Source organism: Uranotaenia lowii, chromosome 2 (assembly GCF_029784155.1).
Source record: "Uranotaenia lowii strain MFRU-FL chromosome 2, ASM2978415v1, whole genome shotgun sequence".
In the NCBI taxonomy this organism is placed as follows: Eukaryota; Metazoa; Arthropoda; class Insecta; order Diptera; family Culicidae; genus Uranotaenia; species Uranotaenia lowii.
The window spans coordinates 399259414-399285768 of NC_073692.1; the positions used below are offsets into that span (position 1 = coordinate 399259414).

General features: G+C 36.3%; 1 protein-coding gene across 5 annotated transcripts in view; it reads left to right on the forward strand.

Moving 5' to 3' along the window:
• LOC129745094 (transcription factor AP-2-epsilon) overlaps nt 1–26355 on the forward strand; it is a 180241-nt gene that overhangs the window by 84151 nt on the left and 69735 nt on the right. Inside the window, exon 1 of one of the 5 annotated variants that reach the window (XM_055737927.1) lies at nt 7774–8332. The exons of the other annotated variants lie outside the window; for them this stretch is intronic. Coding sequence (XP_055593902.1) covers nt 7835–8332 — 498 coding nt within the window. The 5' untranslated portion in view covers nt 7774–7834. Of the gene's footprint in view, nt 1–7773; nt 8333–26355 lie in introns of those variants that run through there. 5 annotated transcript variants of the gene reach the window in all.

Sequence of the window (26355 nt, forward strand, 5' to 3'; positions counted from 1 at the left end):
TCTCTTTGTTTAAGAAAGATTAATTTTGAAAAATTTAGAAACAAAGGTAAGTCAATATCACCAACTATAGAAACCGTCTATACGTCTGCGAATCTATATTAAAATATCCATGGAAAGGGTTTTGTTAGTTGGGAAAAGGTTATAGATCAGGATCCATTTTGGTTAATGGTGCGATCGGGTTTTCCTACACCTCCTATGCTCCTGGATTTTTCTTAAGGAAACTCCTATTTCTAACTTTGAGGCAGTGAAAAAAAATTTAATAGTAACGTAAAAAAAATGTATGAATTTTCTTTAAACTAACTTGTTTTCCTAACTCATGTTCCTGATACATTAATGTGTTTTCAAAAACGATCCTTTAGATTGAAGATACTCCTATCAAATTTCGAAGAATATTTATAAGAAAATGTTTAAATTATTAAAGTTTTGTCGATGGATAAAGTGATTCTCCTTCTAGTTCCTTCTAGTTTTTAACTTGTTATGTAGGTTGTGAAAACTGAATAAGATCGTTTTTGGAAACTCATTAGTGCCAATCAACTCTTTGCCTCAGTTTGATTTCGCGATTGCACGAAGAGAAAAAAGTTAGCCAAAAAATACCAAAAATCACAAAAAGTGACAAGAATGTAAAAAAAGTAAAAAAAAAACACAAATTTGATCAAATATTAAAAAACGATAATATGTCGATAACCACAAAAATGATCAACAGTGCAAAAAATGAAGAAATGGACAAAAAACTTTTTTTTCAAGTAGATGCTAAATCAAATGACAAATGACAAAGAAAATTAAAAAATCAAGGAAGACTTAAATCACAAAACAGTTGTAGCTAAGCTGTTAAAATAAGGTTCTTTGATATTCGTCACTGAAGTTCCCTAACAAAGTCATTTTAGTCCCTAAGTATTCCACAAGTCAAATGGATTTTTTTTTTTGCCAATGCTGCCATTCAAACCGATAGTAGGCAACTCTAAAATACTCTAAAAAAATTTTAAATCTAAAAACAAACAAAATCAAGGAAAATAGCCATATTTCCGTAGAGTGATTTCAAAGCATGATCTTTATCGTTAGAATTCACAATTCAACAATGAGCAAAACTTTTACAGTCCATAGAAATCTATATATGATAAACAATTATAAAAACTTTGAAATAAGTTTCGAACTAAAAATAAAATTATTCGATAACTCTATCACCCATTAAAGCTAAAGTCGTTCTTTTTTTATTATGTGTCTAATTTGTGCTAAAAATATTATTACAAGCTACAGAAGGTATGGTAGTTATAATACAAGAAGCACATTAGTGGAAAGTTAGTAATTCGAAAAACATTGGATAAACCCTTTTTAACGGTCGCCATTGAAAGAGACCTTAACTCCTGGATGACTTAGACTGTAACATATCTGGACCTTATTTTCCGTTTTTCAGTATGACCAAATTTATCCTAGTTTTTTTAATTTTTGCTTTGCTATTTCAGATTTATGAAAATGAGAAGCTATAATATTGATTTGATTAATAACTTTAGCTATGAAAAAAATTCTGGAAGCTTCAATCAATCTTAAAAAGTTTCTGAAGTAATTTTCTCAATTCATAATGACAACAAGATACAACTGAATATGTAAAATAAAGAGATCATCTAAGCTTTCTCAATTATTTGATTTTACCATTATTTTCCAGTACCAGCTAACATTAACGCCTTCAAGGTATCGCTGAACTTACTCTACATCTGATTAATTGAGACGAATCAACATTGAAAAATAACCTGCCTCCTCCACACGGTTAATGGTGAAATTATCACTCAGTAAATTTTTGTCTCTGGCGTTTCAACCGAAAGTACTCAAGCTCGAAAATCCAATGGCTCATTGAGGGGCAGAGAGTTCACCAAAACTAAATCGAAGGTTGAAAAAATCCCCCAACAATAATAAACAATCTATGGTGAGAAGTGTGTGTACCTACGGTTTGCACTTTCTTCGGCCACCCTCTTGAGGTACCAGATCAAAAAAAAAAAACGCGCGTGAACCTGTTCTCTTCACACGTTTTTTTTATTCCTCCTATGTTCCTGCTGGTGCTGACTGTTCAAAATTGACGCGTTTTGGATGCAAGTACTTTTTCAAAGTTCGACATTAACGCCTGACACAATCGTCATCATCATCATCATCCCCAGCACCTACTCCTTCTCATCGCTCGGCATTGTTATTGTCGAATTTATTCGTAACGAACGAAAAATCGCGCTCATTTCGATCTTCCATGGCAATGCCGCCGCGCAACAGAGTCAAAGCACTTGAATCAAAACTTGCGTTGGTTTCTTTTATTCAACGTCCCACTCCCCCCTCCTCCAACAGTTTACCTACACGATTTGAAAACACTGTTGGGAGGGTGGAAGGAAAAGGGTGGCCGCTCCTCCGTCCATCGTCATTCATTTTATCATTATTGTTGTTATTAATTTGAATTTTTGACCTATCTTTCACACCTTGTCGCGGTACGGCCTGGCATGGCGTTTTCATCTCACCGTTTTCAATTGCTTTACATACATGGTCGGCAAAGATCTCCCCGTGGACATCGTGGTGCGTTGCGAACCACGATATTAGCTTTATTCCGTACGCACTTGTTTGTGGGTGTGGGTGCGGGTGAAGGAGGAGGTCGTAACAACAACGACAACAACAGCAAAGGTGAGCCGAGGTAAGCTGACCATATCTGGTCCTCATTGAAGTCGGAACGAGTAAGGGAAAAAGAGCGGTAGGATCACCACAAACTGTGCGAAAAATGCGAATCACCACCAGAGAACCGAAAAGCTCCTTTCAGAGGAAACCCGACACGGCTGCAATCGGTGGTACCTAAAGTTTGCTTCCTCCAAAAGCCTCCTGTTGGGTATGTTAAAGGTGGACAATTTATAATAAGCCTCGGCAATGGGACAATAAACAGAAAAAAAGAATCAGCTGCAGGAGACACTTGTGGAACACACCTTTCTGCGAATCCACGAATGCAAAAATTGAATTTATGAATGAAAATTATGGCAAATGTTGTGACGATGCAATGAAGCGCGAAACCAAGCATTTGGCAACAAAGTTTAGGTTACCCACCTTTAGAGTTGAGTGGTAAAGAAATTGAAATTGAATAATCCCACCTGAGGTGATCTGTCGATATGGCACTTTTCAGCTTTTATAGGAGATCGGAGTAACATTCTATTCAAAGATTAAAGTTAAATTGTGTGGTCTTCTATACCTGAAATACATAAGTAGCAGTTGGTACTTTGCTTACCCTTAAAATGTTATACTTTTCATTTAAACAAGTTCTTACAATATTACCGAAATTTTTAACGATACGGCATTTCGGAAATCATAAAACGAGTGGTAGCTTGATGCGTAGCCATAAAAAAACGCTTGATTTATGAGCCGATGGTCATGAGTTTCCATAGAACAGAAGAGCTGAACGCAAAGTTTGGTTCCAAATTTTGAGAATAAATAAGTGCGTTTCGACTGACTATGAACAGTATTCGGGTCAAGTAGGTGAACCTGGCTCAAATACGATGGATGCTCCCACAAAGTTTGATCTTATTTCGAAAAACTTTCATCTCCTACTAAGCCAATTTTTTCCTACGCTACAGCCTTGAAAGGTGCTTCATATATTAGCTATTACTTGTTTGTCACTATTCACATTTATATTCCTTACCTTGGAATGTACTAAATTCTGTGTGATATTCTGAGCTAACCACTCAGAACATCTGGCAACACTGCTGTGTTACCACGAACCTTACTTAAGTACTTCTGCTCTACAGTGCAATGATGTAAACATTCACTATTCTATAGAGTTGTTTTTGACATTTCTTTCGCACACTTGCTGAGCGTGTACATATTAGACGAGACAATTAACCTTAAAAACTCTCAGTACAAAAAACGGGCAACCAGTCGACGCACATGGTCGTTTTTGAGGTTAATTGTCCCAAAACTGAAAAGTGTTGGTGAAACAACCAGCATAATTTCACGAACATTACCAGCGGCAAATAGGACTATTGTTCGGTCATCAACGATTGCGAATTGCCCAAATTATGCGGTGAACCAAAACAAACAATGTTTTGATTTCGCCGACGAAGCTTTCTTCTGCTGATTCGGAAGAACGTTCTTCCTGGAAGATCCGACAAGCGTAAGTTTAACACCTCCTCTCAATTCGTAAGTTGAAAATGCTGACCATATTTGCATGCTTCGTCCTCGATAACACATTAGTAAACGCATCAACTGGCTGATCATCAGTAGAGATGTGTCGCAAAGAAAACTGACCGCATCTTACGATCTCCCTCATGAATGCATACTTGACATCCAAGTTCATCCGCTGATGAATCCGCGCCTCCCCAAGGTTCTGAATTCAAATGATATAATCCTTTGCAGTTTCATGACTTTTCGCTCTGTAGCTTCAACGCTTCGAGCGCTCCAAAAAGACGGAGGGCAACGTTCAGCAGCATGAGTTGACCGCAGCGTAGCTCCATATTACGAGTGTAACCCTCTGGACAATCAGCTTATTCAAAACTCTAACCCAAACTAACGCTCCATCTGGAGCATTATACCGTGATCAATCCAGGTTTTAGACCCCGAGAGTCCTCCTCCCGACCGTCAGAACTAAACTCACGCTGCTCACCACAGCTTGACAGCTTCTGGCTGACCTGGAGCATCTTGTGGCCTCTGTGCTGGTGGTCGTCTGTGCTGTCAGCTCATGTAGCCTGACCGCAGCGTACAATGGAAGCACGAGAGTAACCCTTTCGGCCAACAGCTCCACCCATTTGTTCCGGGGTGGACCTTCCTACCTTCGCGCTACGGATCCTTCCGGTTGTGGATCCTTCTCCCGGTCGTGGGACGCAAGCGACGCTTGCTAACCACAGCACGGCTTTTGACGGTATCGAAAGTAGCCCTCTCGGTCCAAGAATCTCCCCAGACTCGACCTCTGGCAAAAATTCTTAGCTGACCTGGGACATCTCGATGGCTGCTCTCAGCGCTAGTGATCCTTCGGCTACTGGCTATTCTGAAAGGAAAATATAAGGAAAATTAAATGAAAAACAGGCACTCTTTTTAAATGAAATCACCAGCACGCGAGTTCCGAAAACTGCTTGGTGAGACAAAAAAATCGAGCGAGTTGTGAGGACAGCTTGGTGATCAAGCGGGTTGAGAGGACACCTTGAAAGAAATTGAAAAACAAAACACCAATAAGCGAGCTTGGTGATCAATCGCGTTGAGAAGACAGCCTGGTAGAAATGTAAAAAAAAAAACCCAATCAGCGAGTTGAGAGGACAGCTTGGTGATCAAACGTGTTGGGAGGACAGCTTGATAGAAATGGAAAATAAAACAAATAAGCGAGTTGAGAGGACAGCTTGGTGATAAAGCGAGTTAAGAGGACAGCTCAATAGAAATGAAAAAAAAAAACACCAATAAGCGAGTTGAGAGGACAGCTTGACGATCAAGCAGGTTGAGCAGACAGCTTAATTGAAATGAAACAAAAAACGCCAAAAAGCGGGTTGAGAGGCAATCTTAATATAAATGAAAAGAAAACACCATAAGTTAGTTGATGGGACAATTTTGTGAGATAGAAAACTCATACGAGTTGAAAGGACAGCTTGTCATACATTTAGAAAGTACACCTTGAAGCAAGTTGAAAAAGAAAACTTATGCGTTCTGTGAAGACAACTTGTTGAAAATGAAAACATAAGTGGTTTGTAAGGACAGCTTGAAAGAAGTTATTTTTAAAAGTCAGAAAACAAACTTGAAGCGAGTTAAAAAGACTCCTTGGAGTGGATGAAAACTCAAGGGATATGGAAAGACAGTTTAGAAAGGTTTGAAAAACCATTTTGAAAAGAATTGAGATGACAGATGTAATGTCCAGCAAACATAAAAGTATATCGCAAGAACAACAGAATAACTCATACATAATATCAGATGAAAAGATAGTATTAGAAACTTACCAAAAAAGCATATAGCTACAAAACTGGAGGCGATATATGTATGTATCTAAAATGACAAGATTCCAACGATTCGATTTCGCCACAAAAAGTCAAATAAACAATTTTAAGTGATGTGAGTAAAACGAAAAAAAAAATTCTCGACCGAGATTTGAACTCCAGTCCTCCGAGTTGGTTGTCCGATATCTTACCACTCTGCCAACTCATCAGTTGATATGATCTCTGCTATAGCTGTATATGTGAGATTTTCTTTTTACGAACCGGTCAAAGCAAAAAAGGGGGAGACCGAATAGCGTATCAATTGAAGGACCGCCCATTTATCGTAAATCAGTTCACTTTAAGATATCTCAAATAGTTAATGTCGAATAAGCATGTTCTCAAAAAGTTAAGTGGATAGAAATGACATCTTCAAATGAGATGTTGAAAGATCACGATTAAATAAGTTGGGAATAACAGATTGGTGAAAATAAAATATTAAGTTTATGATGTCGACCGGGAATGATATACAGTAAATTTAATTTGACTTTTTCTATCTTGAATGTAGATCAAACAACGGTGGTTTTTGAGTTATCCGACGTTTCAACCAGTTTTGTTGTTCTTTTTCAAGGGAATTTGCTGTCTGTTATTTTTGTCGATTTCGTTTTAGTCGAACGGCTGGGAGTCCATTGATTGCTGCTCGTATATTTCAACGGATGGAACGGAAAAGTTTTCATCCGTATCACTATGGTCACACTGTTAACTTCAACAGTGTGACGGATTTGACAGATCGATTGCTTGTTTTCAGCAATGCAGATCAAATACTGGACTAATCACCAATCGGGAGAATAATTGTTGGTTTCCACCAAAAAGTTGAGGTTAATCCGATAGCTCTGAGGCAACTTTGAAATACCGCTACTAAGCCTACCCCTTATCTGATACCGCATTCCATTACGAAAACTTCAAGTTTAGGAACAATAATGTCTTAATTAGTTTTAAGACTTTTGAAGGTCTCTGAAGAGATTACCAATTGAAAAATTCGTACATGATTAAAAATTAACGATTCATCACATTTGTCCCGATAAACCTAACGACCCATAAGATCAAAAAGCTCAAAAGAATAGGAACCAAAACATAACTATCAGAGCCGGCGCTGGAGGTTCCTTTGGGTCCAGTAATCCGAGTTCCTTTCTCACACTCAGAGAACTCCATAAGAAATCTCCAAACTCAATGAGAGACACCTTTCTGTGGAACATCCAAGCACAGGCACCTGTGTTCCCTGAAATCCGTCCAATTTTGTGAGAGAAACCATCTCAGACCAGACATTCGCTCTGTGGAGGCTGCCTCTTGCATGAACATGATAAAAACATACACATAGCTAGAGGCCATTATTAGTGGCCGGTCGGCTTGTAGTTCCCCGGTGATACTCCGGCCGTACGCATCGCTTCCAGCTATCCGTGGGGCGCGCGCAGTTCTTCTGGGAAGAGGTGTGTATTTTTCTCTTTCGAAACCACTATTCACACGTGTGCGCGCGCGAACGTTTAGAATAGTTATGATGTTGTCAACGACAAACGGTGTGATTGTAAGCAGCCGCTTTAAGTAGTCAATTCATAGGGGCGGCGTGATCGTTTTGATCATTTCTTTCTCTCTGCTGGCCAGGAAAATGCAGTTTTACGAGTTTAATCTAGTTTCGATTTCCTGTCGATTGCGGGTTTTTGGCGTCGGATAATCGGTGGAAGTGACCCTAGCAACGGAGTTGTGATCGAAGTAGGTTTTGGGATGATTTTGGTAGAAAATTTTCATGGGTTGTAATTGGGTGATCAAAGGAGGCTGCTAGTGATTGACGATAGCAAACAAACAGAAGTTAGTGAATTAACGGCGCACGTGCAAGTTTAGTGAGCAAGTTTAGCTGCGGGAAGAAAAATTGACCCATCATGAAGACTCATCAAGTGGTCCACGAAATGATCGATTTGGGACCGCCAGCCCAGATTAACGATCTGCGCCACCACTCGTTAAACGAAATCCTCAAGAGTAACATGGAAATTATGAAACCTCCAAATCATCACCATCACAACAGCCATCACATTGGCGATCCGCACCATTTCGGGATTTTGCACCACCACCATGGAGGGCTAGGAGGGAACCAATCCCAAATGGTGGACGATGGGTGCGGCGGATTAATCGAAGATCATCAGCTGATGGCGGGAAGCGATAGCAATAACAACAACACCACCAGAGGGAGTGACAGTAACAATAACCACAGCCAGGGACCTCCGGGAACCTCTGCGGCCATGGTTGTGGGTCGTGGAGCTGCTGGAAACCGTGGAGCAGCCGGCCGCGGTAATTCAAATAACGACTGTGACGATGACCTGAACAAAAATCAATTGATTTTGATTGATGATGAGCGCAGTTCTATCCAAGACGATGACGATGTAAGTTTCCATGTGGGACCATAGCGAAACGGGGCCCGAGAGATAGGGACCCTTGATTTTCTCTTTTATTTCTTAATTTCGATTAATCCTCTTCGGTGCGAAAACGATTTCGGGAGCCCCCAGCGGAGGGGGTGAGATGAATATATTTCAAATTTTCTAATCAGCTAGGGAGCCCTAATGTGGAGCATTTGGTCAAAGCTGCAAAAGGAGAAGGTGGAGAAGATTTTGACCACCGCTGCTGTACAGAAAATAATATGTGCGAAATTCTGCCGAGTAATGCGAGCAGCGTCAATCATTTTGGGGGGAAAGATTAAGGAATTAATTACTTGGTCCAACTAGGACCAAAGAAATGGAAGAAAGATCATGGTTTGCTTTCTCCAATTTTGAGTGACCAGCTTTATCGACAAATTGAAATCTAGATTAGCCAAACTTGAAAGGATTTGAGATAAGAAAGGAAAAAATCATCAAATCAATCTGTCCAAGGGAGATTATTTATCATTTAAGACAGTTATGGAAGATTAAAGATGTTTAAAAGATTTTTGTAAAATTCTTGATAGAAAACAAACAAACAAACAACATCAAAAAATTTGATCAATCAAAATATTTTTAGGTGGATACTGCAAACCTTTGTCAAAGATCAAAAAAGTTGAGATTGTTGATTACATTTGAAAATTTTGAAAATTTTGACAGTTTTGTCAATTTTGACAATTTTGACAACTTTAACAACTTTAACAACTTTAACAACTTTGACAATTTTGACAATTTTGTCAATTTTGACAATTTTGACAATGTTGACAATTTTGACAATTTTGACAATTTTGACAATTTTGACAATTTTGACAATTTTGACAATTTTGACAATTTTGACAATTTTGACAATTTTGACAATTTTGACAATTTTGACAATTTTGACAATTTTGACAATTTTGACAATTTTGACAATTTTGACAATTTTGACAATTTTGACAATTTTGACAATTTTGACAATTTTGACAATTTTGACAATTTTGACAATTTTGACAATTTTGACAATTTTGACAATTTTGACAATTTTGACAATTTTGACAATTTTGACAATTTTGACAATTTTGACAATTTTGACAATTTTGACAATTTTGACAATTTTGACAATTTTGACAATTTTGACAATTTTGACAATTGTGACAATTTTGACAATTTTGACAATTTTGACAATTTCGACAATTTTGACAATTTCGACAATTTTGACAATTTCGACAATTTTGACAATTTTGACAATTTTGACAATTTTAACAATTTTGACAATTTTGACAATTTTGACAATTTTGACAATTTTGACAATTTTGACAATTTTGACAATTTTGACAATTTTGACAATTTTGACAATTTTGACAATTTTGACAATTTTGACAATTTTGACAATTTTGACAATTTTGACAATTTTGACAATTTTGACAATTTTGACAATTTTGACAATTTTGACAATTTTGACAATTTTGAGAATTTTGACAATTTTGACAATTTTGACAATTTTGACAATTTTGACAATTTTGACAATTTTGACAATTTTGACCATTTTGACAATTTTGACAATTTTGACAATTTTGACAATTTTGACAATTTTGACAATTTTGACAATTTTGACAATTTTGACAATTTTGACAATTTTGACAATTTTGACAATTTTGACAATTTTGACAATTTTGACAATTTTTCAATTTTGACAATTTTGACAATTTTGACAATTTCGACAATTTTGACAATTTTGACAATTTTGACAATTTTGACAGTTTTGACAATTTTGACAATTTTGACAATTTTGACAATTTTGACAATTTTGACAATTTTGACAATTTTGACAATTTTGACAATTTTGACAATTTTGACAATTTTGACAATTTTGACAATTTTGACAATTTTGACAATTTTGACAATTTTGACATATTTGACAATTTTCTTCATTTTAAAGATTTTATCCATTTTTAAAATTATGTTACATTGTGTTCTAAGCAGCTTTTTTGATGAAGAATTTTTTAAGATTCACCATTATTTTTGAAAGTTCTTCATGAAAATCCTCTATTTTTGAAAATTTGTTTTCTAATAGTTTAGTTTATAAAATTGTTAATTCAGTTTTATAAAAAAAAAACTTAGCCTCTTTAAAACACCATCCTTTTTTTTGCTAAACTGTTAAGCGTTTTAGCAATATTTTCATGCAACCAATAATACATGTAAAAAAAAAATGAAAACAAAACTTTCTTACACGCAAATCCACACTTTACTACCCCCTCAATTTATTTTACTTCGCAAAAAAGTCCATAAAACGTGCATCAGAAACAACACATTATTGCAGTTTGACCCCTCATCACCCAGTCATTTTTTTTATTGCGGCATGCTCGCTCACACACGAGACTTACCGAATGGACCAAACAGGCAAAAAAAACGATCACCCAAACCTGACTGGACGATCAACAATCAAAAATCGATAGTCGATTATAATCCGATCAGGTACATACGACGAGCGAGCACAGCACAATGGGTTCCGCCGACCGAAAGGGAAATAACCCGGGTGCGAACTCGTGCCCGCATCAACACGTGCTCGGCAAAATCCGACGATCCGCACCGCGCCTCGAAATGATCTTAAGCCATCAACCGCACACGACTCGACTCGGTACGTTTCGTTTCAACCCGTCGAAGGTATTCTCGTGGCCGATCTTTTTACTCGTATCAATCGGGATTTAGTTCGGATGCCCGAGTGAGTGAGCATGAGCGGCTCAAAGCTTAACTTTGAATTGATCCCGGCCCCGGGAGTGAGTGATGATGTACCTGAACAAAAGGAATACTCCTCTTTTCAAGTGTTGAGCACTTTATTCTTGCTGAAACAGCTCGGCTTTTAAGAGATTGGGACTCAATTGGAATGAGTTGAACTGTAATTTCGAAATAAATTCAAACAATCAGTTCAAAAATTATTTCAGCAAAACAAGTAAAACTAAAACTGTATGTAATAATAATAATTTAAACTTTTTTTCTTCTGAAGATCGGGATTTTCTTCCAGCGACACAATTTCTTCGCGTATTTGCGAATGTCCGAAAATGGCGGCATCGTTTCAGTTCAGGTGTATGTGCTTCTGATTGTCGAAAAGCATTTTTGATGACCCAGATTCGGTTGTCTTTTCTTTTGAAGTCATCATCAACAAGCAAGTCGAAACGTCATGATCGTTGATCTCCTCCGCTCGCGTCGAATGAAGGCGATCATCATGACGAGGACAACGACATGAGGTGAGAATGTGCGATCGATTTGATTTTGTTTCTTTTCTGTTCGAATTCTGTTTGTGTTTTGGGCCCTTTACCTCAGGTGGTGGTCGTGCCCATTGAAAGGTGAAGATTTGACTGAGTGGTACCCAACAAAAGTTTCGAATTGCTTAGCAAAACACTCCTTCAGACTTATTTTATAGATTCTCATTTGAAAATAAAAAGCTTTCGAAGAACCACCGAAGTGGTAAGGAGGTACTACCAAGTTGAGAAACACTGCTTACCAACAACCGAGACTTCGGAAACAAGTGCCTTTTTCACCGGTGGGATAGCTTTTCGGTCAAAGAATTCCCATCCAATGTGCCAACAATTTGTCCGGAACATTGAAAAGGACCCGCAAAAGTTGGCTAATTTACACCACACCGGGCGGCACGGGTGGAGGTCTCTTTTATTCGCGCGCCTCCATCATGCCCTGACGACCCTTTCCCTTTCGAGAGCGACGCACATATATGTTGTTGGAACTGTACATACCCACTTAAAAACCCAAAATATTTTAAGTTCCAATCCGTTCCCCCCATTCGTTGGCTCCCGTTGTTTTGAATGTTGTTTCTGCGTTCGTTGTTTCATTCCAAGCAATGGACAGATTGTTGTTTCCCTCGGCTCTGTATGTCAAAATGCCGACCGGGCGGCGGGAATTCCGCGATCACCACCCCTTGGCCCACCTGTATCCAGTCCCGGGATTATCGGAAGCTCGAATCGCCGCCGTTTGTGTCTGTTCGGGAAAATAAAGTTGGATATGTTTATCGCACACTCATGTTTTGGCACTTTTGTCTGTGGCGGCAGCAGCAGCATCAATTTGTTCAACTGTTGGGAATTGTAACCCACAGAACTGTCGTTGGTTAAAATTGGTGGAAGAAGAGAGCTACAACTACAATAAAAGTCATTACAAGTCAATAACAATTTATTGGTTAAATTCCAGGGGAGGAAGCAGAAGGTACAAGAAAAATTAAGAGAAAACCAAACGAGAGATGCTTGTCACCAAGTTTCCGTTGAGTGTGGGAAAATTAAATGTTTGAAACAGTTTTTCGGCTTCCAGAATACTAAAGATTAAGATTGTATTTGAAATGTATTTTGAACAGAAAGTATTCGAACCATATTAGAAAAGATTCAAAAGTGTTAACCTGTGATGCATTGCACCGAAAAGTCAGATCGCACATTTCTAGGATTCATGAGATCATCTTTACGTAGGAATCTGTCATGTATCCAAGATTCATTAGTTTATCCAGATTAGACGGTTTTCGAAATGTTACCAGGATCACTGAAAAAACGTTAGTTTACTTTCTGAACAATCTGTCAAGAAACTCGAAATTGCTACTCCGCTAAAGGACTTAAATTATTAAAAGGAATGGTGACGCTTACATCTCCAAGTCTTTCAGAATTTCTCCCACACCTATCCGGGTCAATAGAGGACGATTTTTTTTTTCGTAAAACCTAGCTTATCCCGAACATTCAATATCTCAGTTGTCAATTCAAAAAAACTGGCCAATATCTGAGAAAATTTCAGTCACAATTCCAAAACATACAAAAGAAAAATTTAAAATAAATACGGGATTTTTCTTTAATCAAAGTTCATAAACTGCATAAGAATTGTATTTAAGGGTTAAGCAAATTTTATTTATTATAAGAAACTAACGCTAAAATTTCGTTTTTGGACACAAAAATCAAAACTTAATTAGAGTTTTTAGGTTTTTTTTTGTATATTATGTGAATTATATCGGGTTAAAATCTAAAAAATTTTATTGAATATCCTAGCCGAGCATGATCGAATAAATCTGAGCAAATTGCAATGCTCTCTATTCTCACTTAAACAAATTATATTAGAAGTTTTCAAAAAATGTATGAGAGCTCCCTTTTCCCCTTGCTATCGCTCCAGTGAAAGAAAAAAGAAGCCTAAAACCAAGGGTGGCCAAACCATGCCCACGCGGACCAAGTTTTTGGGGAAACCCAAGCAACCAAAAGTCACATAAAACAGGTACAAAAACGCTTACTCAGCCCCAACATTGATATAAAGTACGTTCTATGCAGCTCAAAATTTAAATTCTTATTGATACTTTCAAGTTCCAAAACAAGTCTTAATGATCTTCTATTCAGCTTCCAGGGGCCTTTTAATTCAGCTTCCAAAAAATCGCAAAATGAGCAAAAAATCTCTCTCTATCTCAACTGAACCCTTGGCTTCGGTTCATATTACCTTCTCTTGATTATTTACTATGTTCTGTGCCTCCATGATGCCACGCGCAGGATTCCAAACTCAACAAATTGCTTAATTGCATCTTTCCTACATTTCCTACATACACATCGTATCAGAATGGTCACTCAATTACTAAATTACTTATTGAAAAAAACATGCCCGGCTTGGGGATTGATCCCCGACCTTAGTGGTGAGAATCGAATACGCTACCACAAGACCACGCCTAGATGTTGTTCTAACTGATACTAAAACTCGAAGTGGTGATTTGATTTTGAAAGCACATCAATGCACTTTTTGTGACTTATCAAATCCCGTTTTGAGCACTTTTGTGCCCTTTGTGTGACTTACCAAATCCCGTTTTGAGCACTTTTTGTATCCTTCATGTGACTTAAGTCCCGTATAACGTACGTATAAATCACTTTTGCAACTTTCAAGTTCGTTAATGAGTACGTATAGTTCACTCATGGGAATTGGGAAAAACAAGTCACATACAACGTAAATATTAATCACTTCAGCAACTTTCAAGTTCATTAATGAGTACGTAAAGTTCACTGAAAGGAATTGGGCAGTTGATTCTCTTCGTCAGCCAATATGTAGCTTTCAATGCTTTCATTCAAGTAAATGTGTGACTTTTGGATGCTTGGGAAAAACATGTTTTAAAAACTGATCGTTTGAGATAGGTCCGGTTGCCTGAATTTTGTTAAATAAAATGCCCGGAATGTGCCTGGAGCTATGCACTTTATTTCCTAAATCTACAAAAAATCTCAAATAAGGTTCGTAACTTAGTTTTAGTTTTTAGGCATTCAAAACGATTTAAAATTTGGTAATGTATGTTGATAAAAAGAAAAATGTTTCGATCGCTTTCTTCCTCGAATTTTGTCAAAAAATCCAGGGTTTTGATCAATTTTATCCGGATATTGCTCGGATTTCGGCTTGAAATTTTTGAATTCAAATGCCAAGATATTGCCATGTTTTTAGATAAAATAGCCTGGATTTGTCCGGTCCGGATACATGCGGGAAAAATTCTGGTAATCTTAGTTACGGTGCTCTTCTGAGATCTGAGAAATCTGATATAATATAATTTTACAAGAAACGATTACCGTCACAGAATTAATAAACAATTACCTACAATAATATATTAATGTTGAAATGAGAAATCAACGCATTTTTCAGTGGTGGAATAGAAATAATCCATTTTCATTTTCTTTGTCATGTCCTTAAATAACTACATATTACGATAGCTATTTTTATTATACGCTGAAGTGATATCCTCCCTTATTAGTTATCTCATTTTCGTGTGATATTTTGAGCTAACCACTCAGGCAACACAGGTGAGTTACCATGAACCTAAATTGAGTAGAATGGCTTCACGGTGTGGTGATGAAAACATTTGTACCGTGTCTACCATCATCAACTGTCATCATCAACCCATTGTCTCAATTGCGAATTGCACGTAGCGAAGAGACAGAACCAAAACATGTATTTTGGTCGTCCCGGGAGGAACAGCAATTTCCTTCTGCTGCAGGAGGCTCGATCTTCCGGAATCTATCCGAACCGTGAGTATCAACATTAAACCATACTGACTGGACACTCTATTTCGTTTATTGGATAATTTTTCCAACAGTACGCAATGTCGATTCCAGAGTGCGCATCGATCGATTTGAAGAAATGCTATCCCAATTAGAAAATGCCACCCAACTTTCAAAAAAATACAGGCAATTTCTACGATAGAATCGGGCAAGACAGGTACATTTTTTCAGGGCATTTTTTGCCTAATTTTGCTGGTTCGCCACCTACCGTCGGTACTGCGAACCTGCAAAATTTGACAAAAAAAATTAGCTACAAAAAAGTCGAATTTTTGTTCTAAGTGTCATGTCAGTATGATCAGTGATTAAATTATCAAAATTGTACGGCATTTGACACCTTATCTGTACGTTCCATGACATTTTCTACATTGTTTTGGTTTGTGTATTGGTTTTTGGTTACTACATATGTATCATTTTTTTTTGTTGGGTACCTATCACTGCGACCAGTTAGTTGATCTATTGTAATATTATGTATCATTGGTATGAAGAGCGTTGAAATGGATTCTTGTTTGGATATTGAGGAGTTTGGATAGCCTCAAAAAGAGCTATCTATGAACTATCGTTCAAAAATCGTAAAAAAAAAATCACCGAATCATATTCACATCATTATTAAAACTATATTTTTACAACTACTTCAACCATTCGGAACTTAAACTCTATTTCAACAACTTCGTTTATTTATCAACATTTAATACCTTTTGCAAATTATTGTGCAAATATTTGTTGCATAAAAGTAGAAGAGGATGAACTTAAATTCTTCAATTCCTTCAATGATTACAAACCAGCAGAACGCATTAAACGAACATTTATGCACCTGAACAAAAATTCAAGACTTGCAGCAATCGATTTACCACGGATAGCAGCTCTTTACAGAGTTGGCAGGACGTGGAATCCGGTGATATGCTTCCAGAACTCCTTCCTGAAACACTCGAAGAAGATGACAATGAACCTGTTGATCACCATATTGATCGGATTGTAAGCGCAATGAAAAACGGGAAGGCAGCCGTCCCTGCGCCCCGACGGGGTCCAAGCCGAGTAGCTAAAATATTCGGACGAAGTCACACTAGGTAAATACAAGTCCCTCCTAGGAAGAGTATGGACGGAAAACTTAATTCCATCATCATAGAAGAGCACCGTAGCAGTACCGGTACCAGCCAATCACAGAACAGTAAAAGATTTCAGAAAATTTGTACTCACTAGCATATGATACAAAATTTAGGCAAATTTCATTCTTGGGCATGTGCTGAGTATAATTGACCCCATAGGCTCTCACCAAGCAGGGTTTTTCCAGGATTGATCAACCGTTGACCACATTTTCACTGCAAGGCGTGTAATGGAAGAAAAGTGGAATGCCGGAAACAAGCTGCTGGTTATGACAATAGACCTGGAAAAGGCATTCGACAACATCAGCCTAAAATCTCTTCCAAGTATACTGGTAAAGGTAAAAGAAATCACTCGAAAGATATCAAAAGGTGATTTATGGCGTGCTGGGGACACGTTCTAAGACGTCCAGGCAACCATCTTCTCAAGCTAGCGGCCAAATATAGGCTTCTCAACAAGAAAAAGGGAGACAAGAAGAGATATACGCGAAACACGATTCTGAAGATGGGTTCATTGATGCGGAAGAATCATAGAAGATATGATGTCATCAAAACCAAGGTCCATTTCATCATCACTATTTGGACATACCTTTGGTATATTAGTTTCAAATTTCAAAAAACTTGTTCCTATCGGTTTCGTAGCGAACACTTGTTTTGCAGGACAGCCCGACATTCACACAACATGATACTGGGTTCGCGGTTGAGTCGCGCAAAACATGGTTCTTAACACTAGTTGCTCGAATACTCTGAGCATGCGCAGGTCCTTCTCGAGTAATATCCACGTCTCGTGCCCGTAGAAAACAACCGGTCTTATTAGGGTCATGTACACGTTACACTTCGTACGAGGGCTAAGTCTCCTCGATCGCTATTGCTTGTGAAGTCCATGGTAGACACGACTTCCGTTGATCAGTCGCCGCCGTTTCTCACGGCTGATGTAATTGTCTATGGTCACCAGTGAGCCGAGGTAAACAAAGTCTTCGACTATCCTCAGCTCGTCGCCAACGATCGTGATTTTGTTATTAGTGGACAAGCAGGCTTTGAACGATTTGAATAAACTCAACAATTCAATATTGAAGTTCTTCTGTCAGTGCTGTGCAAAAATGGCATCACCGGTGTTAGTCTGTTACAATGGGAACGTTCGTTCCTGATAGAGAGAGTTCAATTCGTGAAGCTTAGGAAAGCTTCAGTTCAGAAAGGTTCCAGTGTATTCTTGTTCAACAGCGGCGTTCCACAAGTTCTCCGAAGTGCTGCGTGTCGTGTTTATGCTGATCTACGCAGATAATTTGGAAAGTTAACCTTATTAAAAAAAAAGAAATGGATCCCTTTAAAGGAAATTTTCTTACATTGAGATCCTTATCGTAATCTTGTTTAATTATAGCATACATTTCCTCGCACAGGATAATAAACATTTGTGTTATCAGCATGATTAAAATTTTGTTCACGTTGAAGTTTCTTTGTTTTGCTGCCAGACGTGCTGAGAACAGTAGCGTCCATTACCAGGGGGCTCAATTGAGCCTTTTGGTGTGGGGGAGTGGGGTGGTCTGCTACAAAAAAAATGTTCCTTACTGTAGGATATTCCAAGGATTTTATGATTCATGAGTGTTGCAGAAATTTTGGTCCGAAAATCAATTTCTCAGAATGCAGGGGTTTCACCTTTTCAAGGAAAATTAGCAGCATAGTACATGATTATTATCTTGAAAACAACTGTTCCGTGAATAGAGAATCCTCAGTCAAAGCTCTAGGCGTAGATTTGGATGCAAAACTAAATTTTTTGAAAAAACGAGATATCTCGTAGTTGGTCCATAATATGTTAATACCATCAAAGATAAAAGGCTTAAGCCTAGGATCTATCAATAAGTATTCTCTAGTTTCGAAATTTCGTAACGTAATCCACTTCAACGGAAAGTTGACAACAATCCCACTTCGGTGATGCTCGAAGACAACGACCACGGTAACGTTGGATTCCCACAAGTGCCAAATTTAATTTATGCAGCTTTTTCTTCCTGCATTCCCACTTCAAAGCCATTTTTTTTTTCTTGGATGGAAGACAACCGGAACAGAAAACAAATTTCATCATTCCATATCGTTTTGTCTGAGGCTTCAAGCTTTTATCGTTCGGAAGCTGGCTGGAAGGTTTCTCAACGATTTTGGGTGTAAGAGTTTGAAATAAATATGAAGCAAAAACAAAAAAACGTGACTCAACGTTGACAGGGTGCAGAGATTTGTTTCTCGGGACCCGGCTACCGAAATCGTGATACTACATAAATCAATTATTTCCCTTCGCGGATTCCTTCCTTCGTCTCGTTGTTTTCGGGGTGTTACAAAAATTCATGACGAATCTGGGATCCTTAACCTACAGTCTTCTTGACTTGTTCCTGATCAAATGTGGGTCACTAGAAGTGTCTCCCCGTACATTGAAAAAGTGGGCAGAAACGCGTGAAATGCGCTCTTAATCTTAAGCCATCTCAAAGAGTTGCCACTTTTATGACCCTTCCGGTGGGGTTCAATAAATGCCTTCGGGAGGTGAAACGGGGGGAAACATCTTTTATTGCCTCTGCTTCGACTCAATTTGCGGATTAATTGAAATCGAACACATTTTGCTTCTTTTTGCTGCCCTCGGATCGGGTGTCATTTCGTTTGTGTCGCGTATTGCGTTCAGTTAAGCCCCTAGGGTGGGGAGCGATATTTATAATAGCTTTATCCATTCTTGTTTTCATTCAGCCGTCTACGAAACTGCGACTGGAGGAGGCGTGCTGATATCCGAAGTGACTCATTTATTTCTAACGCCTGAATGGACGCGATTTGCCTTAATCCACCACATGCTTAGCTTTGTTTATTGCAATGGAAAGCAATCTGCCTTCCTGTTTACGTATTCAAATATTCTCACGTCAATGTAGACAATTTTCAAGAAATTCGCTTCCCAATGATTTGTGCAGAGAGTACTTTGATAATCAAAGACATCATCACAAAAATCTTCTGTTAATACTCACGATTTCGGAACTGCTGTGTACGAAATCCCTTGAGAACAGCAGAGGAAATCTGTTGATCTACCGGCGAAACCAAAACATTGTTTGTTTTTTTTCCTTGCAATTCGCAATTGCGATCAATAGAATCGATGTTTGCTGATGACAGCTGATGATAGTAAACACGATACAAATGTTTACATCATCACACTGTGAAGCCAAACAACTCAAACTAGGTTCGTGGTAGCTCAGCAGTGTTGCTAGATATTTTGGGTAAAAATATCGAAGTACTCATTGAGAAATGAGTACTTTCCCGGTTAGGGAATATGAGAAGTGGAAAGTGACAAATAGCTATCGCTAATGTAATGGGTAGTTGTTTAAAGACTTGACGAACAAACCTGAATAAAGATAACTGTATTCCATCACTGTTTCTGTTTCCTCGGGTACTTTTTACTCAGCCAAATGTGAACTTTGAAGCTCTGTTATGTTGATAATGTAGCTTTTGGCTAAGAACATGAACAATCATTGGTTAATCACAGTAACTGCACTAAAAATTGGTTATTTCAAGCTTCTTTCGATAAATTCAAATTATTCATGGACAGATAGTTAAATTTCTTTTTAACTTAATTTGGCACATTTTAAAGGTTGTTTTGCTTTGATATCCAAGCTCACTTTTGGAAACTCCCCGCGGAAAAGCTCATTAGGTCCGGACTCTCCACACGCTCAAGTGAAGAAAAAAAGGTCCAAATTCCCATGGTTGTCCCATCCCAGAAAGTGGACCGGATGGCAGAAAGAAACCTTTGCCTTCGCCACTCTCGCACTGATATGCCAATTCGATTTCCGAAAAAAAGAATATATATTCATAAAAAAATCAGCACCCATTACGAAGACGGTGCGAAAGATTGTCCCTGTCACACAGAAACAGCTGCTCGGAAGGGTATCTACCTTCAAACAGACCAAATACTCCAATAATCAACCGGAGATTCCCCGCCTCATCCGCTTCGAGGAAAGATACATAGCTGGAGCATATTGGTGGGCCCGCCGAGTTATTGTTACAGTTTTTTGACGGCGCGACGATTTATGTCCAAAAAATACACCGGTGTGAAACATTTTCATCCTCCCATAAACCGATCGACCGACCAAGCCGAGGATGGCCATTGAGCACAACGTCTCGGATTTGGATAAAATTTGTGATTTTTCATTTCGTTTTGTGAGCACACACGCAAGAGTTGGCTTCGCGGCTCGTCAATCGATTCGAAAAACTCCCAAAGCTCACGTTTTGATTTGATTTAATTCGCACGAGACGATCATCCAGCTTTGAAGATAGACTGAGAAGAAGTGGAGAAAAAAAATAGTGTCGAACACCGTGAACGATCTTGTGAGAATTGTAGTTTTTCTTCGCGTTTAACCTTCTTTTGATTATCGGCGTTCAGGCGCTTGAATCACATCCAGCCCAAAGTGTGCCCACAGCGGATATCCGAATGTAGTTTTCGTTCGGACTTCTTTCTCCTTCTATATTTTCGGCAAAAACGGAGGAGACTGGCGACTGAAATTTGTGTTAATTAATAATTAATAACGATCAACACTTGAAACGGTTATACTCGAGAGACTCTCTGTTAGTTTCCACGGTGTGCGCGCTGCACCGGAAATGGCGACAATGTGTGGCACTCGGGTTTGGTTTCGGTATTGCCGTTTTAAAATTCGTGCCTTGTTGAGGCGGGTTCTGCACTTCCTGTGCGAATCCAAAACGATGCCTTCACCTCGATCTGGTGAGTGGTGGGAAAGACTTTCGCGTGTCAACTATTAAGGCTCGTCGCTTTCGAGCTCGATCAAGTCGCTAGGTCCAAAGTCTCTTGAAAGATCAAATTCTCACAATTTTGACAGTTTAAGTAATATTGAATGTTTTGACAATTTGACAATTCTGACAATTTTGACAATTTTGACAATTTTGACAATTTTGACAATTTTGACAATTTTGACAATTTTGACAATTTTGACAATTTTGACAATTTTGAAATTTTTGACAATTTTGACAATTTTGACAATTTTGAAAATTTTGAAAATTTTGACAATTTTGACAATTTGACAATTTTGACAATTTTGACAATTTTGACAATTTTGACAATTTTGACAATTTTGACAATTTTGACAATTTTGACAATTTTGACAATTTTGACAATTTTGACAATTTTGACAATTTTGACAATTTTGACAATTTTGACAATTTTGACAATTTTGACAATTTTGACAATTTTGACAATTTTGACAATTTTGACAATTTTGACAATTTTGACAATTTTGACAATTTTGACAATTTTGACAACTTTGACAATTTTGACAATTTTGACAATTTTGACAATTTTGACAATTGTGACAATTTTGACAATTTTGACAATTTTGACAATTTTGACAATTTTGACAATTTTGACAATTTTGACAATTTTGACAATTTTGACAATTTTGACAATTTTGAAAATTTTGACAATTTTGAAAATTTTGACAATTTTGACAATTTTGACAATTTTGACAATTTTGACAATTTTGACAATTTTGACAATTTTGACAATTTTGACAATTTTGACAATTTTGACAATTTTGACAATTTTGACAATTTTGACAATTTTGACAATTTTGACAATTTTGACAATTTTGACAATTTTGACAATTTTGACAATTTTAACAATTTTGACAATTTTGACAATTTTGACAATTTTGACAATTTTGACAATTTTGACAATTTTGACAATTTTGACAATTTTGACAATTTTGACAATTTTGACAATTTTGACAATTTTGACAATTTTGACAATTTTGACAATTTTGACAATTTTGACAATTTTGACAATTTTGACAATTTTGACAATTTTTACAATTTTGACAATTTTGACAATTTTGATAAATTTTGACGATTTTGACAACTTTGACAATTTTGACAATTTTGACAATTATGACAATTTTGACAATTATGACAATTTTGGAATTTTGACAATTATGACAATTTTGACAATTTTGATAATTTTGACAATTTTGACAATTTTGACCAGTTTGACAATTTTGACAATTTCGACAATTTCTACAATTATGACAATTATGACAATTTCGACAATTTCTACAATTATGACAATTATGACAATTTTGACAATTTTGACAATTTTGACAATTTTGACAATTTTGACAATTTTGACAATTTTGACAAATTTGACAATTTTGACAATTTTGACAATTTTGACAATTTTGACAATTTTGACAATTTTGACAATTTTGACAATTTTGACAATTTTGACAATTTTGACAATTTTGACAATTTTGACAGTTTTGACAATTTTGACAATTTTGACAATTTTGACAATTTTGACAATTTTGACAATTTTGACAATTTTGACAATTTTGACCAGTTTGACAATTTTGACAATTTTGACAATTTTGACAATTTTGACAATTTTGACAATTTTGTCAATTTTGTCAATTTTGACAATTTTGACAATTTTGACAATTTTGACAATTTTGACAACTTTGACAATTTTGACAATTTTGACAATTTTGACAATTTTGACAATTTTGACAATTTTGACAATTTTGACAATTTTGACAATTTTGACAATTTTGACAATTTTGACAATTTTGACAATTTTGACAATTTTGACAATTTTGACAATTTTGACAATTTTGACAATTTTGACAATTTTGACAATTTTGACAATTTTGACAATTTTGACAATTTTGACAATTTTGACAATTTTGACAATTTTGACAATTTTGACAATTTTGACAATTTTGACAATTTTGACAATTTTGACAATTTTGACAATTTTGACAATTTTGACAATTTTGACAATTTTGACAATTTTGACAATTTTGACAATTTTGACAATTTTGACAATTTTGACAATTTTGACAATTTTGACAATTTTGACAATTTTGACAATTTTGACAATTTTGACAATTTTGACAATTTTGACAATTTTGACAATTTTGACAATTTTGACAATTTTGACAATTTTGACAAATTTTGACAAATTTTGACAATTTTGACAATTTTGACAATTTTGACAGTTTTGACAATTTTGACAATTTTGACAATTTTGACAATTTTGACAATTTTGACAATTTTGACAATTTTGACAATTTTGACAATTTTGACAATTTTGACAATTTTGACAATTTTGACAATTTTGACAATTTTGACAATTTTGACAATTTTGACAATTTTGACAATTTTGACAATTTTGACAATTTTGACAATTTCGACAATTTTGACAATTTTTCCATTTTTTACAATTTTGACAATTTTGACAATTTTGACAATTTTGACAATTTTGACAATTTTGACAATTTTGACAATTTGGACAATTTTGACAATTTTGACAATTTTGACAATTTTGACAATTTTGACAATTTTGACAATTTTGACAATTTTGACAATTTTGACAATTTTGACAATTTTGACAATTTTGACAATTTTGACAATTTTGACAATTTTGACAATTTTGACAATTTTGACAATTTTGACAATTTTGACAATTTTGACAATTTTGACAATTTTGACAATTTTGACAATTTTGACACTTTATACAATTTTGACCATTTTGACAATTTTGACAATTTTGACAATTTTGACAATTTTGACAATTTTCACAATTTTTACAATTTTTACAGGTTTCACAATTTTTACAATTTTTACAATTTTTACAATTTTTACAATTTTTACAATTTTTACAATTTTTACAATTTTTACAATTTTTACAATTTTTACAATTTTTACAATTTCGACAATTTTTACAATTTTTACAATTTTTACAATTTTTACAATTTTGACAATTTTGACAATTTTTACAATTTTTACAATTTTTACAATTTTTACAATTTTTACATTTTTTCAATTTTTACAATTTTTACAATTTTTACAATTTTTACAATTTTTACAATTTTTACAATTTTTACCATTTTTACAATTTTTACAATTTTTACAATTTTTACAATTTTTACAATTTTTACAATTTTGACAATTTTGACAATTTTAACAATTCCGACAATTTTGACAATTTTGACAGTATGGTGATTTTGACAATTTTGACAATTTGTCAACATAAGCAAATTATTCAAAATAACACGGTGACACCTGCCCAGCTGAGCGATGATTGGTGACAGATGAAGAGTGCGATGCCAATAGGTAAACACTATTGCTGCTGGACACCTCACAGTTTAGTGGTATGATCATTCAAATCGTTCCGTCGATGAATGGAATTGGAATTGGAAAGCTTTTCTTCTACCTCTTTCGACTATAAAAGACAAGACACAACCAAGCAAAAAAAAGCTGAATGACCACACCTTAATTGATGTCGCTTGAACTTTGTTTAGTGAAGCGCGCCAGACAGTGAAGATTGAGTTTTGGGTAAGGGGAGCTGGACTTCTGTTTTGTTTGCTTTTACAAACTAAGCTTTTCTTTTGGCAATCGAAATAAAATTTGGCTCTAACATGGCACCAATTTTAACAAGGTTTGTTTTTCGTTTGTCTTTTTTTCGGAGATTTTTTTTTGCCTAGCTTGGTTTACATTTGGGAAGGTGAGGATTCCATCAGTGTCCGACAACCTGCTTTTATGATCCCCATAAATAAGATCGATCTGTTGTGTTTGCTAGTTTGTTTTTTTTTTTTTTGAATTCATCACATTCAGTTTTCAATTTTTATCGACATTGATAGGGGAGTGACTTTTCAGCAAAGTTTTCCAATCGCGTGCTCAGGTGTATGGACTGGTTTTCGCAAACATTTTTACTACTTTTTGGGGCGATTAGGATCACTCTATGCTGCCACTTTTATAGAAACGATTTTATATGTTGGGCCTTTTTTATTCATTTATTCTCGAGAGATTTGGCTTTTCTAAAGCTTAAGCATTTTATCACAGCAATCATCATCAGCCACATCAAATTAGAGAGAATGAGATGAAAGAAATGACGAGCAGGCAAAAAAAACAAGTGAAAGGCGATGTTGGACAGATAAAATTAATTACATTTCTAATTTACCCCCGCGGTGGCCCATCGAATCTGCCAAAAGTCGTTTGACCAAAAGGGAAAAAAAATGATCAAGTGTGTGATCTTTTTTTTTTGTTGTTGTTGCTCGTTTGTGTGCAAGAACTGGCATGTGCCAAAAGTGTCTTCGAAAATGGCGCTGCTCCCAGTTAGTGATGTGCGCGAGGAAATATTCGTCACTTGTATTTTTCGAGGGAGAAGCCGTCGCCGCCACCAAATTGCCAAAGTTGATCCGCGCCGCGCCGAACGATCCGCAGACACAAGAGAAATTGGAGAAAGAACCGTGGCCGGACAGCATCTATCATAAAAGGAAGATTAATGATAAAATTGTAGCAACATGATTTATAATCATCGTGAAAAGGTAGATTTTGAAGATTAGTGACCGATTGGCCGACTCCGGTGTTGATGGGCTAGGGAAATATTTTACGCTTCAGCATTGCCTCTTCGGCAGTGAAGCGCGTTCCAGTTGAAGAGTCAATTTGTTCAGGTTGATACTAGAAAATCATCAGGAGAAAAATCCGTAATAAAATTTCGCAGGAGCAACATAAAGTTTGGTATCTACTCGAAGGTTTAAAAGTTTTTCATTGGCTAAATAAAAATTGACAACTCTATTCTCATATAAGAATTTAAAATATTAAAAAGCTTTCAGTTGCTTGAGACAAAGTTTTTGATTGATTAATATTGCTGTTCAACATCTTCGTAGCCTAACTCTAGGCGTTTAGCCTTCGACATAAAACAAACCTACTTCTTCTGTCTGTTTTTAAGTTAAGTATGTGCGCATACTGGAGTTTCAAATTTAATGACTGCATCCGTGAAAAAGTAATTGCCAAATCTAGCACGGGCCTAGGCCAAATTCTCACAAAAAAAATGGTCTTC